The sequence below is a fragment of the Rhipicephalus microplus genome, chromosome 4 (assembly GCF_043290135.1).
Source record: "Rhipicephalus microplus isolate Deutch F79 chromosome 4, USDA_Rmic, whole genome shotgun sequence".
Taxonomy (NCBI): Eukaryota; Metazoa; Arthropoda; class Arachnida; order Ixodida; family Ixodidae; genus Rhipicephalus; species Rhipicephalus microplus.
The window spans coordinates 87,309,931-87,329,635 of record NC_134703.1 but is presented as its reverse complement, the minus strand read 5'-3'; the positions used below and the strand labels follow the sequence as shown (position 1 = coordinate 87,329,635).

The 19,705-nt window shown below is 46.9% G+C and overlaps 1 protein-coding gene across 3 annotated transcripts in view; it reads left to right on the top strand.

Annotated features, from left to right (window-relative positions):
- The first annotated feature begins 11,559 nt into the window (after positions 1-11,559).
- The window catches only part of LOC119172186 (cholinesterase), a 97,615-nt gene continuing 89,469 nt past the window's right edge, over positions 11,560-19,705 (top strand). The window contains exon 1 of one of the 3 annotated variants that reach the window (XM_075893265.1): positions 11,560-11,736. In XM_075893265.1, the coding sequence (XP_075749380.1) occupies positions 11,707-11,736 (30 nt within the window). In that variant the 5' untranslated portion in view covers positions 11,560-11,706. Of the gene's footprint in view, positions 11,737-13,122; positions 13,431-19,705 lie in introns of those variants that run through there. The other 2 variants (XM_075893268.1, XM_037423212.2) reach the window with 2 other exon arrangements.

The following is a 19,705-nucleotide window of genomic DNA, read 5'->3' as shown; positions in this document are numbered from 1 at the left end:
ACTGTCGCCCACCGCTCGCTAAACCTTGCTAAAAAAAAGGAGGTTACGCCCAGCGAGTTTAACGTGGCAACCCCTTCTGTTCAGATAGTGCTCAAAGTGCGTAATTCTGATACTAGTTTTAAATGCGAATCATTTCTTGGTGAACTTTGGAAACTTGAAAGTATCTATCTATCTATCTATCTATCTATCTATCTATCTATCTATCTATCTATCTATCTATCTATCTATCTATCTATCTATCTATCTATCTATCTATCTATCTATCTATCTATCTATCTATCTATCTATCTATCTATCTATCTATCTATCTATCTATCTATCTATCTATCTATCTATCTATTTATCTATCTATCTATCTATCTATCTATCTATCTATCTATCTATCTATCTATCTATCTATCTATCTATCTATCTATCTATCTATCTATCTATCTATCTATCCGCCTAAGACTTTTAGCTCTCCTGGCGGTTTCGATAATGGTATCAATACCAACTTGGTATGGCCAAACATGACTGCATGAAGAATATATCTGACTAGTCGCAACATGAAAATCATGGCATGTATGCCATGGGCATGATGATTTACATTTCATGATCATGCAGCTCTTGTGGTGGTTTCGTTCACATGGCATGTTGAAAAACAGGTACGGTATGACATGATTGAATGGCGAACACAAGAGGCAGACCCTACCATAAAAATCATGACATGCGTGTCATGTAACAACATGACTACATGCCACGCTTACGATGCCCTCGCGGCCGTTTTGCTAGCGTCACATATACCAAATTTGGTATTACGGTTCGTGAATGGATGACCAAGGTATGCAACTGGTGCAAACATCATAATCATGAGATGCGTGTCATGTAACAACATGACTACATGCCACGCTCATGATGCACTGGAAGCCATTTCGCTAGCTTCACTTATACTAAATTTGATATTACGGGACGTAAATGGATGACAAATGTAACTGACACATCCAAACATGATAATCTTGTCATGCGTGTCATGTACCAACATGAGTACATGCCACACTGATGATGCGCTCGCGGCCGTTTCGCTAGCTTCAGGTATGTCAAATTTGGTATCATCATCATCATCATCATCATCATCATCATCATCATCAGCTTGTCTACGTCCACTGCAGGACAAAGACCTCTTCCATGTTCCGCCAGTTAACCCGGTCTTGTGCTTGCTGCTGCCAATTTATACCTGCAAACTTCCTAATCTCATCGGCACACCTAACCTTCTGTCTCCCCCTAACTCGCTTGCCTTCTCTAGGAATCCAGTTAGTTACCCTTAATGACCAGCGGTTATCCTGTCTACGCGGTACATGCCCGGCCCATGTCCATTTTCTCTTCTTGATTTCAACTATAATATTATTAACCCCCGTTTGTTCCTTAATCCACTCTGCTCTCTTCTTGTCTTTTAAGGTTACACCTACCATTTTTCTTTCCATTGTTCGCTGCGTCGTCCTCAATTTAAGCTGAACCCTCTTACAATAAAGGCTGGTGCACACCGGCGACTAGCCGCGGTCGCGCGATCATTTGCGACTGGTCGCAAGCAGTCGCGAACTGTCGCAAACAGTCGCAAAGCGACTGCTTCGGCCAATCACTAAGTCTCCAGGTTTCTGCTCCGTAGCTAAGTACCGGTGAGATACAGCTGTTATATACCTTCCTCTTGAGGGATAGTGGCAATTTACTGGTCATAATTTGAGAGTGCTTGCCAAATGTGCTCCACCCCATTCTTATTATTCTAGTTACTTCAATCTCGTGGTTCGGCTCCGCGGTTATTACCTTTCCTAAGTAGACATAGTCTTTTACAACTTCAAGTGCACTATTACCTATCTCGAAGCGCTGCTCTCTTTCGAGGATGTGGTACATTACTTTCGTTTTCTGCAGATTAATTTTAAGACCCACCTTTCTGCTCTATTTGTCTAACTCCGTAATCATGAGTTGCAATTCGTCCCCTGAGTTACTCAGCAATGCAATGTCATCGGTGAAGCGCAGGTTACTAAGGTACTCTGCATTAACTCTTATGCTTAACTGTTCCCATTCTAGGCCGCTGAAAACCTCCTGTAAACACGCGGTAAATAGCATCGGAGAAATCGTGTCCCCCTGCTTTCTTGATTAGTATTCTGTTGCTTTCTTTATTAAGCACTATGGTAGCATTTGATCCCCTGTAGATTTCTTCCAGGATGTTTATATATACTTCAAACCTCCCTGTCCTTCCTCATTTATTCCTCCTCCTCCTTATATATACTTCATCGACGCCCTGATTCCGCAGTGTCTGCATGACGGCTGATATTTCTACTGAATCAAATGCCTTCTCGGACAACGTTTAATGCTAGAAGCTTATCTAGTGAGGAAAGTCTAGCTGTAATATTCGAGGAGCTAGAGCGTGGTAAATGGGATATAATAGGGCTCAGTGAGGTTAGGAGGACAGATGAGGCCTATACAGTGCTACAGAATGGGCACGTCCTTTGCTATCGGTGCTTGGCTGACAGAAGAGCACTGAGAGTGGGGTTCATAATTCACAGAAACATAGCTGGCAACATAGAGGAATACTATAGCAATAATGAAAGGGTGGTAGGTATCGCAGTTAAACTGAATAAAAGATACAAGATGAAGGTGGTACAGGCTTACGCGCCTACATCCAGCCATGATGACGCTTCAGTTGAAAGCTTCTATGAAAACGTGGAATCGACAATGAGTAAGGTAAAAACACAGTATACTATACTGATGGGAGACTTTAATGCAAAGGTAGAGAAGAAGCAGGCTGGAGACCAGACAGTAGGAAATTATGGCATCGGTACTAGAAACGCCAGAGGAGAGCTACTAGTAGAATTCGCTGAACGCAATAATTTACTGATTATGAATACCTTCTACCGAAAATGAGGAAACCACAAGTGGACATGAAGGAGCCCTAATGGCGAAAACAAGAACGAAATAGACATTATAGTGAGAGCACACCCAGGCATCGTGCAGGATGTGGAAGTGGTTGGCAAGGTACGATGCAGTGACCCTAGAATGGTACGGTCTCGAATTCACCTAGACTTGACGAAGGAACGACAGAAGCTGATACGCAAGAAGCCAATCAATGAGCTAGCACTGAGAGGGAAAGTACAGGAATTCAGAGTCTCCCTTCAGAACAGGTACTCGGCTCTTAGTGAGGAAACCAACCTTAGCGTAGATACAATGAATAATAATCTGACGAGTATCATTACGGAGTGCGCAGTGGAAGTTGAAGGCAGGGTACTTAGACAGGACACTGACAAGCTTTCCCAGGAAACGAAGAATCTCATTAGGAAGCGTCAAATCGTCAAAGTCTCAAGTACCACAGACAAAAATGAACTGGCAGAGTTTTCGAAGTTGATTAATGGGCGTAAGGTACGCGATGTAAGAATGTATAACATGGAGAGAAGTGAACACGCTCTGAAAAACGAAGGAAGCGTCAAAGCAGTGAAGAGGAAACTTGGGATAGACAAAAATCGGATGTATGCCCTAAGGGACAAAGAAGGCAAAATGACTACCAATATGGATAGGATAGTTAAAATAGCGGAGGAGTTTTACAGAGATCTGTACAGTAGCGGAGACAGCAGTAACCCAGTATGACACCCCACCAGTAATGATAGAAGAAGTCATAAAAGCTTTGGAGAGCATGCAAATAGGCAAAGCTGCTGGGGAGGATCAGGTAACATCAGATCTGCTGAAAGATGGAGGACAGATTGTATTAGAAAAACTAGCCACCCTGTTTACGAGGTGTCTCCTGACGGGAAGGGTACCAGAGTGTTGGAAGAACGCTAACATTATCTTAATACATAGGAAAGGAGATGACAAGGACGTGAAGAATTACAGGCCGATCAGCTTGCTCTCTGTAGTATAGAAGCTATTTACAAAGGTAATTGCTAACAGAGTAAAGAAAGCATTAGAATTCAATCAACCACAGGAACAAGCAGGATTCCGAACAGGCTACTCAACAATCGACCACATTGATACTATCAATCAAGTAATAGAGAAATGCTCAGAATATAACCAACCAATATATATATATATATATATATATATATATATATATATATATATATATATATATATATATATATATATATATATATATATATATATATATATATATATATATATATATATATATATATATATATATATATATATATATATATATATATATATATATATATATAGTAGCCGGCATCAACGAGGACCCCGGAAGACTCTCCTTTCTACGAGAAGTAAGCTAGGAAGAAATTGGTGACAAGTCACAAAGATTCATAGCTAGAGACCATGCTTGTTTTTTTCTGACTGACTCGTACGTGCACACTGTCCTTTCATTCTTTTTTTTCTATCTTTTTCTTTTTCTTCTTACATATTTTTTCTCACGTGTACATACAAAGTGTTTACGCTCGCCTACCACTTGACGGCCATTGAGGGGAAACGGACAAAGATCAAAGGAAAAGAGCCGACCAACCCATTAAGGGGAAACTTTCCTCACGCACGCCTTCGTGGACCCCTCCCGCAACCACGGCAACGATCTTGGCTGGGCCGACACACGTCGAGAACTGGACAACACACGATGAGAACCGGATTTGGACTTACACCGACATTGTACACAGGCTGGTTTCGTGCTCACCGTTCACAGTGTTCTTTTTTGTTTTTTAGATCTTTTTCACTCTCGCAAACATCTTTCAAGGAGAGTTGGATACGGGAGCAACAAAGGGAGCACCCCTCCCGAAACTATTGGAAAATAAATATATATATATTCTTGTTGACAACTCTCCCGTTATGTCATATCCCATACCTTCACAAATACTAACTGGCCCATTGAATGATATATATATATATATATATATATATATATATATATATATATATATATATATATATATATATATATTGTAAGCACATTCCAAGCATTTGATCGTTCTCACTTGCACATACCCATCATCATCGTTCTCACTTGCACATACCCATCATCATCGTTCTCTCTCTTGGGGTGGTTCTGAGCCGAGCCAGACATCGCAGAATAAACGCTTCTGCTCGCCCTGCCTGCTCGCCGTACCTAGTCTGCCTGCGTCTTTCAGAGTGGTGGAAGTGCCGGGGTAAGATCCCGACGTCCTCCTACGTTCATTTCCCACCTGGAGCTCCGATCTGGTCGCCGATTGCACCCAGCCACCCACACAGGTATGCAGACATCGGACCTAACGCCTAGCCCTAACGCTACAGCCCCTACGCCGGCGGCTGCCCGCTCTTCATCTACTGTCACCAGCCCTCAGCGCGAACCGCCCGTGTTCGCGGGTCTTCGCGGTGACGACGTCGAGGAATGGCTTGACCTTTACAACCGTGTGGGTTCAGCCAATCGATGGACCGAAGCAGAGAAACTGAGCTACCTTCCTTTCTATTTGACCAGCGTAGCCAAAACCTGGTATTTTAATCACGAAACTGACTTCGTTGATTGGTCGACCTTTGCCAACAAACTGCGACAAATATTCGGATGCTCATCGGGTCGTTCCGAAGCCGCGAAACAGAAGCTGGCTGTGCGCCTACAACTGGCACATGAGTCGTACACTTCGTATATCGAGGATGTTTTGGCCCTCTGTCGCCGTGCGAATAAAGACATGACGGAAGATGAGCGCGTTCGCCACATCCTTAAAGGAATCGGCCCAATCGCATTCAACGCCTTGGCTGTTGGCAATCCCGCTACGGTTAACGACGTCATTTCGACATGCCAACGCCTTGACCAGTTGCAGTCCCTTCGGCTTCAACAAGACAGTGATCCACGCCTGATGCCTCCCTCTGAATTAAAAACCCTTATCCGCACAATTATCCGGGAAGAACTTCGAGACCTTGAACAGCAGCGGTCCACTGTCGCCTCCGCTCCGTCTCCACCATTCGACCTGCGGAATCTTGTTAAGCAGGAGTTAGCGGCAATGGCGACACCGACATCCCCGGTCGCTCCGCCAGCACGCCCGATGCCCACATACGCCGATGTGACGCCCAGGTCGACACCGGCAGCACCGGTTGTTCAAACGGTAATGCCCACATATGCGGAGATCGCTGCGATTCCGCCTGCTCCCGGGGCATCTAGCTCTACGGATACTGCTAGTAGCCATTTGGCTGCTATGCGAGGTGGAATGACTGCTGCACCCTTGTATCCTCAGTGGCGTCAATCCCGTCCTGTTTGCTTTTACTGCGGTATACGAGGCCACATTTCTCGTTACTGCCGTCGCCGCCAGCAAGAGGAACGACGAGGCTATGCTGAGTTCGAACGAGACCGGTTCCGAAGACCAGATCTTTATGCTCCAGACACCTACCCGTCCGCGCAGTACCGGTCTCCGTCTCCTCCAGTGTCCCCTCGTCAACATCAGGAATACCGCTCCTCCAGACGACGCTCTCCATCGCCCTATCGCCGCTCCGCATCGCCACTTCGTCCAATCATCTCCCGTCCTGTTGACCAATCTTCGGAAAACTAAGGATTGCAGTTTTTGGAGGGAAAACTGCGTCCCGTCGACCAACAAAAATACCTCCTGTTCGCCCAGCTAATATGTTGTCAGTGACTATTGAAGGTATTCCTGTGCAAGCTCTCGTTGACACCGGTGCAACCACTTCTGTTTTGCGTAGTGACTTGTGCTCGCGCCTCCGTAAAGTCAGAACGCCCTATGTCGGACCTGTGTTGCGTGGGGCAAATAACGTGCTGATTCAACCTGACGGACAGTGTACGGCTCGTGTTTCTATTGATGGTATACGTCACCACATCGAGATGATTGTGTTGCCCACGTGCATTCATGAACTTATCCTTGGTTGGGACTTTCTGCATTCTGCTTCCGCTGTTATATCCTTTAAAGAGAACGTCATTCACATAACGGATACAACGGATGCGCCCATTCCAGTTTCATCACCCTCGATCTCCAACTTGGTCATTGTTGAAGACTGCGTCCTGCACCCTGGTCACGAACACGTGATAGCTGTCGCATCTACCCAAGTAACCGACGGTGATGCACTTGTGGCTCCTTCGTTTCGCTGCACCTCCCGTGGAATTCTCGTCGCCTCTTGCCTCCTCCGGTTTTCCTCTGGCTGCGCTTTTCTGCCCGTTTCTAACACAACTGCAGAATCTGTGCTGCTGCCCAAGGGAATGACAGTGGCAAAGATTGACTTCTCTCCATTGACCTCCATCGCGACACTCTGCCCGTCTTCGTCACCAGTACCAGCTCCAGGTTCACGTTCTTTCCCTTTTCGACCTGTCATTGGTTCAGACCTCACACCAAAACAGTCTGAAGCACTATTGGCCCTTTTGGCTAAGCACAAAGCCTGCTTTGATAGCTGTACCACAACACTGAGTCAGACTTCCGCGGCTGTACATCGCATTGAAACCGACGGTTCTCGTGTGATACGCCGTCGCCCATATCGGGTTTCGCAATCAGAGAGAGAAATAATTGAAAAAGAAGTGAACGAGATGCTATCGCGAAATATAATACGACCTTCTTCGAGTTCCTGGGCATCTCCAGTCGTTTTAGTTAAAAAGAAGGATGGCTCTGTTCGTTTTTGCATTGACTACCGCGCGTTAAATAAGATCACACGCAAGGACGTATATCCTATGCCTAGAATTGATGACGCTTTAGACACACTGCAAGGGGCGAACTATTTTTCGAGCCTTGACTTACGATCAGGTTACTGGCAAATCCCCATGAACGAGGCTGACAAAGAAAAAACTGCATTTGCCACACCGGACGGCCTTTATGAATTTAATGTAATGCCATTCGGCTTGTGCAACGCTCCAGCCACGTTTGAGCGAATGATTGATACTGTTCTTCGTGGCCTAAAATGGAAGACCTGCCTCTGTTACTTAGATGATATCGTTGTTTTTTCAAGTACCTTTGCCCAACATCTTCAACGATTAGACGAGGTGCTACAATGTCTCTCCAAGGCTGGCCTTCAGATAAATACAAAGAAGTGTACATTTGCCAGCAAAAGCATCAAAGTCCTCGGTCACGTCGTTTCCAAAGACGGAATCCAACCAGATCCCGAGAAGATCGCAGCTGTGCTACAGTTCCCTCGACCGTCCAACCAAAAGACGTTGCGCAGCTTTCTTGGTCTCGCGTCCTATTTTCGTCGCTTTATACGCAACTTTGCTACCTTAGCGGCTCCGCTAAATAAGTTATTGGCCACTGGTGCTCCTTTCTCATGGTCCAACGACTGCGAATCTGCATTTGAAATTTTGAAAGAACGCCTGACTTCCGGACCAGTGCTGCGCCACTTCGATGAGAGAGCGCCTACCATACTCCATACTGACGCAAGCGCACAAGGCATTGGAGCAGTCCTTCTGCAGCGTGATTCCACCTCTAAAGAGCAGGTTGTGGCCTACGCTAGCCGGACTCTGTCAACAGCTGAGCGGAATTACACCATCACGGAGCAGGAGTGCTTGGCTATCGTATGGTCGATACAGAAATTCCGCCCGTATCTCTACGGTCGGCACTTCACCATCATCACCGACCACCACGCACTCTGTTGGCTTTCATCAATGAAGAATATGTCAGGACGTCTTGCGCGCTGGATACTGCGCTTACAAGAGTACGACTTTACAGTTACGTACAAGTCTGGCAAATGTCATCATGATGCCGACGCGCTGTCCCGGTGCCCACTTTCGCTCTCTCGTGACAATACGTCCACCGCATCGCGTTCGAATGACTCTGACACCCAGCTTGCCTCACAACACGTATCGCTCGCATCGCTGGATCCAATGCAGCTATCTTCGAACTCCGATTTACGTTCACTTCAGCTGGCAGATTCCTACTGTCGGTCTTTCATTGATCGCCTTCGCGGTGTCACTAAACCACCCAACAGCCGCTTGCGACGCCAGCTTCGACAATTTCGCCTTCAGGACGGTGTGCTTAAGCGCTACATTTACCATCCCACCGGTAACAAGTGGGTGCCAGTTCTTCCCCGCTGCCTTCGTCTTCGAGTTTTGGAAGCATTCCACGATGATATTGCTGCCGGTCATCTAGGCTTCCACAAGACCTACGATCGCATCAAGACGCGCTGCTTCTGGCCTGGCTTGTCCACAACGGTGGCCAAATACGTGGGCTCGTGCGCGTTGTGTCAGCACCGCAAGCGATCCACATCCCCGCCTGCTGGTTTCCTTCAGCCTCTTCCCTGTCCCACCACACCATTCGAATTTGTCGGAATAGACTTGTATGGTCCTTTGCCGTTGACACCTTCCGGTCACCGTTGGATCGTCACTGCAGTCGACCATCAAACAAGATACGCCGAGACTTCACCTCTTCATTCTGCTACCGCCACAGAAATCGCCAATTTTTTCTTGAACTCCATCGTCTTGCGCCACGGAGCCCCTCGCGTCCTTTTGAGTGACCGTGGCAAAGCCTTCCTTTCCAAGGTCCTGGATGAAGTCCTGCAGGCGTGCAATACAGTGCATAAAACCACTTCTACATACCATCCGCAAACGAATGGCCTTACCGAGCGCTTCCACCGAACACTCTCTGACATGATATCGATGTACTTGCATCCTGACCACAAAAATTGGGATAACATTTTACCGTTTGTCACCTTCGCATACAATACTGCGGTACAACGATCAACTGGCTACAGCCCGTTTTTTCTCGTGTACGGCCGATCTGCCTCCTCGGTCTTCGACACGGCATTTTTCTTTGCACCGGCTCCAAGCAGTACCTCGCTCCCAGAAGAGTTCGCAGCCCGAGTCACACAATGCCGTGAAATTGCTCGCAAAAACACGGAAGCAACCCAAAAGGAGAGAAAACATCGCTGTGATAAAAAACGACGCGACGTGGCCTTTAATGCTGGCGATAAGGTTTTACTATGGACCCCGGTTCGAGCGTCGGGCCTTTGCGAGAAATTTCTTCACCGGTATGTTGGCCCATACACCGTTGTACGACAGACATCTCCAGTTAACTACCTCGTCACCCCGCTTCAGTCTGTCACTGACCGCCGTCTGCGCAGCACGGAAATAGTTCACGTCTCACGCATGAAGCCTTTTGTTACTCGTTCGGCCGATCTCTGACTGGCGGCCAGGTTGGCCGCTTCGCAGAGGGGGGGGGAAATTGTAAGCACATTCCAAGCATTTGATCGTTCTCACTTGCACATACCCATCATCATCGTTCTCACTTGCACATACCCATCATCATCGTTCTCTCTCTTGGGGTGGTTCTGAGCCGAGCCAGACATCGCAGAATAAACGCTTCTGCTCGCCCTGCCTGCTCGCCGTACCTAGTCTGCCTGCGTCTTTCAATATATATATATAGATAGATAGATAGATAGATAGATAGATAGATAGATAGATAGATAGATAGATAGATAGATAGATAGATAGATAGATATAGTCAGAGATGGCAAAAAATGACATAGAAAGAAAATGAAGGAAAGAAAAACAGGGAACGGGAGGAGGAAAGTAACTTGGAATACGCTCTGTTTTATGTTCACTGTGCCGTTGTGCGCTTCCGCATTTTATATCTGCAGATGGGGGTTCTGTGAATAGTTTAAGAGACGTAATCGAACTGTCAAACTAGACAAAGCCCTCGTGTCTACGGTACAGGCTTTGCTAAGTGAATTCGAAATGACGACCTGCAAGTGCGCTCTCTTTGAAGCGCACTCCTGTTTCGATGCGTATCTCGTCGTCAGACAAGAAACAGCCGCTCGTACTTTCAGGTTGCATTCATTGTTTTGTTCAATTGGCACAAAGCTTGAAGTGCGTTTAGCAGGGCCAGAACCTCCGACAAGATGAGCGCTGGTCTCCCGCTCTTTGCTAAGAAAACATGCCGCCTGTTGTATGCCTCTCTAAACAGCCCTGGGAACCTTCCAGTGGGGCGTCGTGTACAATCTAAGAAACACACACTAAATGTTGCGCGACAAGCGAAGGACGCAATAAGAAATGTTTCTGCGTTGCGTTCTAAAAATAAAGGGGCGGTCTGGTTCTGCGCGACTGACAGTTGCGGCGCTTCGCAAAACGTGCCTCTCGGGAGTGTGAACATACATCACCAAACATCTCGTGCTATACCAGCACCGGTGCGAGCTGCATGTTTTTTTCAGTTCCCTCCTATGGTTCCTTCTATTCCCTCTCTTTCTCCCAACCTCCCTTTCCCTCCTTTAACACATCCCATCAAAGCCACGGCCCGGTCACTAAAACGCGCAAGGTTTTGAGTTCTTTTTTTTTCTTCTCTTTTTTCTCGCTCCCTTTCTTGTCAGCCTGTCGACCCATGGTGTAGAGAGAAGCGGCCACGCAAGAGTGTTTAAAGGAAAGTTTTGGCTTTTTCTTTCCCCCTTGTTTGTTTGTTTGTTTGTTCGCTCCGCATGAGCAGACTTCAATGGCTTCGCGACGAAGTCGGCAACCTTCGCCCCCCTGGGAGACCAAGTGGCGAATACCACGTAGCCCTTCCCTACTGCGCGCTTGTTTCAACTTCCTGCTCTCTTTCCTTTAAACCATGGGGTCCAACCGCGCGCGCTCGGTGCAAGGTCACCGGAGACTGCCTTAGACATGCTACAGCTCTCGCCTGGGGTTTGTGGGGCATCGGGACATCTGTCGAGGGGGTCGCCTCACCGCAAGCTGTGCCGCTCCGCCCTAGACGACCACGGGTCTGCAACTGCCGGGTGGCGAAGCGATTCTTGACCGAGACGGAAACATTCGCAGAATCGTACCGAAATGGGCCTTGTTCAGCGCGTATGAAAGGAAATCTCGGAAACAGCATTTCTGTGAGTGTCTGCTTCTTTGTCACGTGTGTCGCGATTTTAGCTTACTAAACCCTGGCAACCGTTCAGTCAGCATAATCCTAACTACTATGCTTAGTGTTGTTAACTTTTGTGGTGCTTTCCGCCACGGCAAAATAGTGGGTACGGTTTCTTTGCAGCTGACCCGAAGGTCATGGTTTTCATCCTAGCAGCGGCGTTTTGATGGGTGCGAAATGTCAGAGGTCAATGCGGTATCAGAGCACGTTCAAAAATACCAGGTGGTCGAAACTCCTGGGGAACTCCGCTATTATATGCCAAATTCAAATTTAAATTTTTATTTCCACATTGTACACTCTCACAGATGGAGGACAACGGAAAAAAATGCTGCCGAGAGGCGGCTTGACTAGTCCGCAGTTATATCATGGTTTTACGCATGAATCCCAACATAATATTGAGAAATTTGATAGCGCTAGTACACCTGTTATCAGCGTTATCCGGGTGATTTAGCGCCAGTGAAAGATTTGAAAACATGTGCCTTCGAGACAGCAAAACTGGAGCGCATTACACGTGAAGCCACCGCGAGAATGTCGTTATAAAAAAGTTCAGCAGGAAAAAAACTTTGTAGTGTCAAAACAATTACGGTATAAATTAACTATACAGCCCTTATAATCACGATATATTTTACACCAGGTCATCAACGCAGTAGTCGTCGACATTTACAGTGAATCTTTGCATCGCTTGAAACAATGCCTACAGGTCGGACACCGGAGTATTTTAAAAGCACCGACTTCATCTCAATAGCTCATTCATTCATGCATGCAGCTATTAACGTGCAATGACAGTTCGACAGGTGGTTGAAATTTCCGGTGCCTTCCACTACGGCGCACATCATAACAATCGTGTCGTGGTATTGGCACATATAACCTCACAAATTATTATTATACAATTCAACCAAAATGCGCATCTGTCTCTGGATCACGCGTAGTTCACTCGTAAAAGAGAAACGGCATCGCCACCCGACTGAACAATGTTGTGAGTGTTACAGTGCGCCTTCACGCGCCGCAACCGCTCGCGAAAGAATTTCCTGTGCTTGCCCGACTATCACTGGCGAGTGCCTTTAGCAGAGGTTTCATGTTCGTGTTCGGCTCGAAAAAGTGTAAAGCACCCGCGCGAAAGCGGCAGAATGATCGCAAACAACGTGCTCGTGCGTTCCACAGAAAATTCCTTGGCATCTTGTCACATCAAATAACAAAAAAGAAAGAGAAAAGAACACGTCAGCTCACAGACCGTTACTTTGCATGAGAGAATCCTTTGTTTTCTTTTCTAAAGCCACACAATTGACGCGTTGATTGTTTTGCACTACAACACGTCAGAGCCACGCGGACATCCTGAGCCGCTAAAAACGCTGTTGTTATTCTGCAAGGACAGCAAAAAGCGCTTGCAGTCCTTGTCCGCTAGACTTAACGCCCTTGCTAAGTCTGCAAGAACGTCGACTGCTTGTGGCGTTAGTGTGCAGATTCCTTACCTAGCATTACATTCATACAAATGAAGAGTCGTCACCGTTAACGTGAATGTGCGGTAAATGGTTCGATATTACGCGTAATATCACTCGGTGATCTCTCTAGACCAAATATTCATCCTTATTCCATCGGTTCTTCACGGAAAAAAGCAGTGCCCCCAAGAAGGTGTCGTCTAACACGGGCTGTTACATCCTCCACGTATGTACCTTTTTTGTCATATGTCTTGACAGCATGCTGTGAAGGAATACGACCTCGTGTTTTACTGCTCACAGTATCGTAGTGATGCTGCCGTGCTCACTACAGGTTACGACGCAGGTAAGAGGTTTCATTCGCAAAGCTCTTCGAGACAGAGAACCGTAGCAAAATTTATATGTTTCGGCGATTAGTTGCGCTATTTGCCTGTGGTACCGACAAGACAAAAATCAGTTCAACGAACAATGGCTGCATTGACTTCTCTTGACTGAAAATAAAAATGATAAACAAATCTAGTTTATTGGCCATCGGAAATCTTTAATGGTGTCTATCAATCTATCTTAGAGCCGCTTACGTCTGTGTGCTCTCGTCGTCACCCCCTAAACTTGGCGTAAACCAAAATTAGTGGGTAAGCTGGTTTGACGAACGTGACGTGCTCGTCAAGACATGAATAATGTCAGAATCCAGTCGCATACATCTTCAAATGATTAAAGCCAGAAGGGGACACATGCTCGTGTCACTTTCTGGCTCACATACCAGTGGTCGTGTATTTGCCACAGGTATGCCGGTATGTACCACAGGTGATGAACACTTAGTATCTAGCCAGGAACGACCAGAACACATGGCCAATGTTAATGCATGAGTGTTAAAAAAAGCCTGAAATCGGCAGCGTTGACCCGACGAATGCAAAGAATAAATGTCCGGGTCCCAGCAGGAATAAAGCCCAAGTATTCTGCGTGGAAATCTAGAATTCTACCCTAGAGCAACGCGATGTCTCGGGACTACTTTTCAAATAGACCATAATCTTCTTGAAACGTCAATAGTGGTTGTAGTGCTGGCTACCCATATTTTATAAGCATTAGATATGTACTCCTATGATACAGCCGTCATGTCAGGTTAACGTCAATTGTAGTTAGATGTCGTGCACTGCACTTGATTTATGTAACAGTGTCCAGGGCTACCATCCTCGTGAGCACCAGTGCTTCATATATCAGCTTGTCACTTGTGGTGTTGCTAATACTGAGATTCCTGTTGGTATCGTTGCGCAATTAAAAGAAACTGGTTATATAAACATCTTAAACTCTTCCACTTATGTCTGTGCGTGCGAGATTTACACACACATTTTGTGTGAGTGTCATGACGTGTTGCTCAATAAATAAAGATGTAGAGAGAGAAACAACGTTTAATAAAAAAGAAGTGATTCGTCGCGGGTGGGGCCCTTCTTCTAAGGCTCCACTGGCTATGGAAGCTCGGCGGGCTTAACCAAGGGTGGCTAGTTGGCTTCCCAGGGTCCGTTCATCGAGTCGCGTCTCCTACGACTTTACGTATGTATTGGGTACGTATGTCCTATGTTGACTGTAACAGGCCGCTCTGGTCAGCTGTAGGTTATATGTGTTAGTGTAGGAGTATCTCCGCATCACGGACATGCGTTGGAATACCTTGCCGGGTACATCATGTGAAGCTTATGCAGATTTGGGAATGTATTAGTCTGCAGGCACCGCCAGTCCCAAGCTTGATGTCTCTTGAGGTCCTTATGGGCAGGTGCCCTGACGCGGCGATCTAATCTTTGTTTCTCTAAGATTCTACGGCGTTTCACTCCTTCATTTGTATCATCTTCAGCAGCGGGAGGTAGCGGGGCTCGGCCACTGAGTACTCGAGCTTGACAATGAACAAGTTCATTGCCATCCTGGCCCGTATGGGCCGGACACCAGACTAATCCATGGTCAAACAGCAGTTCGTTTCCCAACAGCTTGATGGCCTTTGTTCTATGCCCTTGAGGTACATGCGACAAGCTGTCTGAGGCTACGTAAGCAGAGATACCCTGTTTGTCTGCCATTCGAATGGCGAGAGTAATGGCAGTTGCCTCGGCTGACGCGGAGAATGAGGTACGTATGGAGGCGGAGTTGACAAGTTAGCCCCGGTTGACTACAGCGAGAGCGAAAGCGTGAGATTGCCCTTGCTGCTTAGGGTAGGGACTGACGTCTGTATAATAACCGTCAGGACGATTCTTCAGTCGCTGCAGCTTCTGTACTGTAGCTTTTCGGCGTCCTATATGGTGGTACGGGTGCATATTGTGATGCGTCATGATGCGCTGTCTGAGATTTTGGGAGAGTAGGTTGGTGGCGTCGGAGTAGTATTGCGGTGAGATAGGATATCCGAGTCTTTGTCACAGAAATTTCTCCTGTGGTGTGACGCAGAGTCGTTCTCGCTGAGAGATGAGTGTGGAAGCCGCTAGCTCCTCGAAGGTATTGTGCACCCCCAGTTTCAGCAGGTGTTGTGTTCTTGTACTGGTAGGTAGTCCAAGCAAGGGCTGCTTCAGTCGCAAGTCAAATTAAAATGTCGGCTTGCTCTTGCTTTGTTTTTCCGCTTGTCTGGAAAGGGAGAGCATAGGTAAGCCGACTCGCAACAAGTGCTTGCACAAGCCTCAGCATGTCGTGCTCAATCATGTTGTTATTTCCTCTGGAGATTCTTCTAATGAGTCTCGTCAAGCTTTTCACTGTAAGCTTCAGCTTATTCAAGGCAGCCTTGACACTCGTTGTTTGCTGAATGTGCATTCCGAGTATTCAAAGGATGATAACTCTTCTGAGTGGCAATCCTCCCAAGTAAAATGTTAGCTCAGGCGCTCGGCAAGACCGCGACTTATATGGACGTATGTGAATGTATTCTGACATCGCCGGTGCACTCTTCATCCCGGCTTTTTCTATGAAGTCTTTCAATATACTCAAAACAATTTGCAGGGTGTCCTGGCGCTCTCCGTAGGACCCTTCGGTCGTCCGAAGGGTTATATCGTCTGCATACATTGCAAAGCCAAGGCGGGGTTCATGAGCGAGCATTATGGCCAGCTTGCGTAGCGCGACGTTAAAAAGAAAGGGAGACAGTACAGAGCCATCCGGTGTGCCTCGATGAGGCATACTGAAGGGGTTGGATTTGAATGAACCCAACGCGAGAGTTGCAGTGCGATTGCGCAGAAATGTTTGAATGTAGTGGTAAATACGTTGGCCACATCCAATATCTTGCAATCCTTGCAATAGTGTTTCGTCAGAGATAGTGTCAAACGCTTTGTGCACATCCAATACCAAGACTATGTTATCAAGACTGCTTCAGGGTGGATTCAATACTTCCTCCTTGAGTATAAGAAAGATGTCCTGTGCCAAGACCCCTCTGCGGAAGTCGAACGTCATATTTGGCATGAGTTACAGTTCCTCAACATGCATTTCAAGTCGCTGCAGCACGACCTTTTTGAACAGCTTCCCCAGACACGAGGTCAATAAATAGGACGAAGGATAATGAGTGTTTTGAGTTGCCCTCATTTTGGTATAATTAGCCTTTTTCCAAGGGGCAGGTAGTTCTCTTTCTGGAATCCAAACTACGCTGTTAAAGTAGTCTGTGAGATCTTGTAGTGTTCCTCTGTCAAGACACCATCAGGGCCTGGGGAAGAATTTCTTTGAAAGCTCTGAGCGGCTGAATAGAGCTCCTCAACCGTGATTGGAGCGTCTAGAATGGAATTTGGGGACCCCGTGTATTGTAGTACAGCTACATTGCTCGTGGTCGAAGGCCTGGCGCTGCCGATATAACTTTGCGTAAGCTCGTCGAGAAGTTGGTCGTTGCTCCCGTTATATTCAGAGGCTAGTTTTGTTACTGTATTTGTTGGTTCGGTTCTCGTGCTAGCAGGATCCATAATTGCACGCAAGATGGCCCAGATTTGTTTTTGTTCCTAAAGTGCTTTTGAGAGAATCACAGAAAGTTAGCCAATTGCTTTGTGTGAGCTGCGCAGCATAGGAGTTGACTTCATCAGTTAGCTGGCAGACCCGCTGCTTCAGTTTGCGATTAAGCCTTTGGGGTTTCCAGCGCTTAAAAAGACCCCGTCGGGCCTCCCACATGTGTGCTAGGTTATTGTCCACTGCCGGTCGGTCCACTGTGGTTCGATGCGTCTTGGTAAATTGAGCATGAGTTTCAGTGATGTATTCTCCCCACTCTTGTGCTGTGGTGGGTTTGCGGTGTCTGTTTTCATGTGCTTCGCGGTATTTCTTCCAGTCCATTAACTTAATTTTCCCCACTGGCCGTCTAAGGCGGGTGGAGCTGTATTGGATTTGCGTTGTGTAATGGTCACTTCCAAGGGTTTCCTCGAGGTTATTCCATTGCACTTGCCGCATGTTGTTGGTAAAGGCAAGGTCAGGTGTGGTGTCTTCTGTGACGCTATTTCCCAGTCGGGTTGGCATACTCGAGGCGGGGGGGGGGGGGGTAAGCAACTCCAAATTGTATTGTTGGGTTGCTTCCAACAGCTTGGTTTCTTTCGGATGATCTACTCTATAGGTAGTGCTCCAGGCGTTGAAGTCACCCAGGAATAATAAGCGATCTTCACCAGTTATGTTGTTATTAAGTGTGCGTATTAATGTATTGAAGTCCGCCGAGTGCGCCTGAGATGGCCTGTATACATTGCAAACAACTACTTTGGGACTCCCCTTCTTTGCTGGCCACATAGTGAGAGTTTGTGAGGCAATTTCTAGAGAAGAGTGGCAATCATATGTCCAAGTCTTTCTTTACCAGGAGTGCCACTCTGGGATCAACTGTGTATAATAACAGGTGAGTGGCTTCGAGCCTTTTCCAGCTTCCTGTAAGCAGATTACGTCAGGCTGGACCAATGCTGTACAGACGAACTGTGTTAGAGAGCCATGTTCGTTTTTAAAGGAACAGCGATTCCAAGACCACAATGTGAGATTCTCTTGTGACCGAAAGTGCTTAGCCATGATTGGGAATATTGCTGCTGCAGGCAGTTTGTTATGTATGTGTTACAACGACTTTTGCTCCTTGGCTTTTGGAGTCGGTACCAGGCTGCCGTTTCCCCTTTAGGACGCTCTGAAGGGTTTCATCTACGTGACGTTTTAGGTCTTGAAAATCTTGATAAAAGAGCTGAAATTGTTCGTTCATTTGCTATCGCAGGCTTTTTTGTAATTTATCTAGCAAAGCCTGTGGAAGTCCTTCAATCTGCTGGCTGTGCAGCTCGTTCAGAAGAGCATTGGGAAGCAGCTACCGGCTCCTCGCTCTGGCTAAACCGTAGAGTAGGTGTCAGTTGGCGCACTTATACCTGAGAATATTGCGTTGGTCATGGTTGTGTGTTTTCTGCCTGCCTTTTCTCTAAAAGCAGCTCTATTTGCTTCTCAACAGGTCTATTTTCTGAGCATAGCTCTTGATTTGCGCTTTGAGTTGTTTGTTTCCTGTTACAACCAGTTGATACGCCTGGCTGTGTATAAATGGAGTGGCTGTAGGAGACGCGATATCTCCCCACCTTACCTCAAGACCTGGGGTCTTCATCTTCTGCTGTTGCCGGTCTTTGTGCTTCTTGAGTGGAGTTGCCTGTCTTGGCTACTGGGCTGCCTGGTTCGTTGTCTTGGTCGCCTGAAGTCTTTGTCTTGAGCGAGAGCGAGAACGAGAGCGAGATCGAGATTTAGAAGAAGTCCGGGTGGGGCGCCCTCTGAGCTTGATAGCTTCTTCTTCATCTTCAGAGGAAAATCATCACAGTGTCATCTCGGAAGCTTGCGAAGGTAGTTTTTTCGCACTTTTTTCATTGGGTCGGTTGCACAGTAGCACTGGCTTAAATGTCTTGGAGCACGCAGGATCACCGGTAAGATGAGCTTCCCGCATGAGGCGCAAATCAGTTGGCAAGGATGTCCGGAGGTAGGATTGTGTGTGCCAGAAAGTTTGCAAATGCGGGAAAACGCCTGCACAGTGTCTCTTTTCCCTGCAGACTTTGCAAACTTGCAAAGTAGCGCGAAATGGACGGCAAATAAGTTCACCTCCATAAAAATAGACAGAGGAAGCTTGTCCCCATAAAAAGTGAGGGCTGTGCTCTTGGTGTAGCCTATCATTCTGGCTTGCACAAGTTCGACGCCTTGAGAGCGTATGCGAAGATGGGTCATTAGAGTTTCCATAGACGTATTGGGTTGAATACCATGCACCACTCCACGGAGTGCCTCTTCCTCGTAGCCACGTAGGCGCGCACCAGGTGTGGTCCGCCATTGATGACAAGTTGTTGAACCTTCCGAACGAGGTCAGCCACTTCAGAAAACTTAGTGGATAGTATGGAAATATTGGATCCTGGGTTGATACGCAAAATGAACTTCTCGTCTATGAACTGGTGGCCGCAGGTTTCGATGATTGCTCTTGAGAGTTCAGGAGCAGTGATCGCTTTCGATGGCAGGCCTTCATGCGGGCGTATGGCAATTTTAAATTCGTCTTTAGGCAGTGCAGGGAGTTTCAGTACTCGCGGTCCCAGCTTCTTA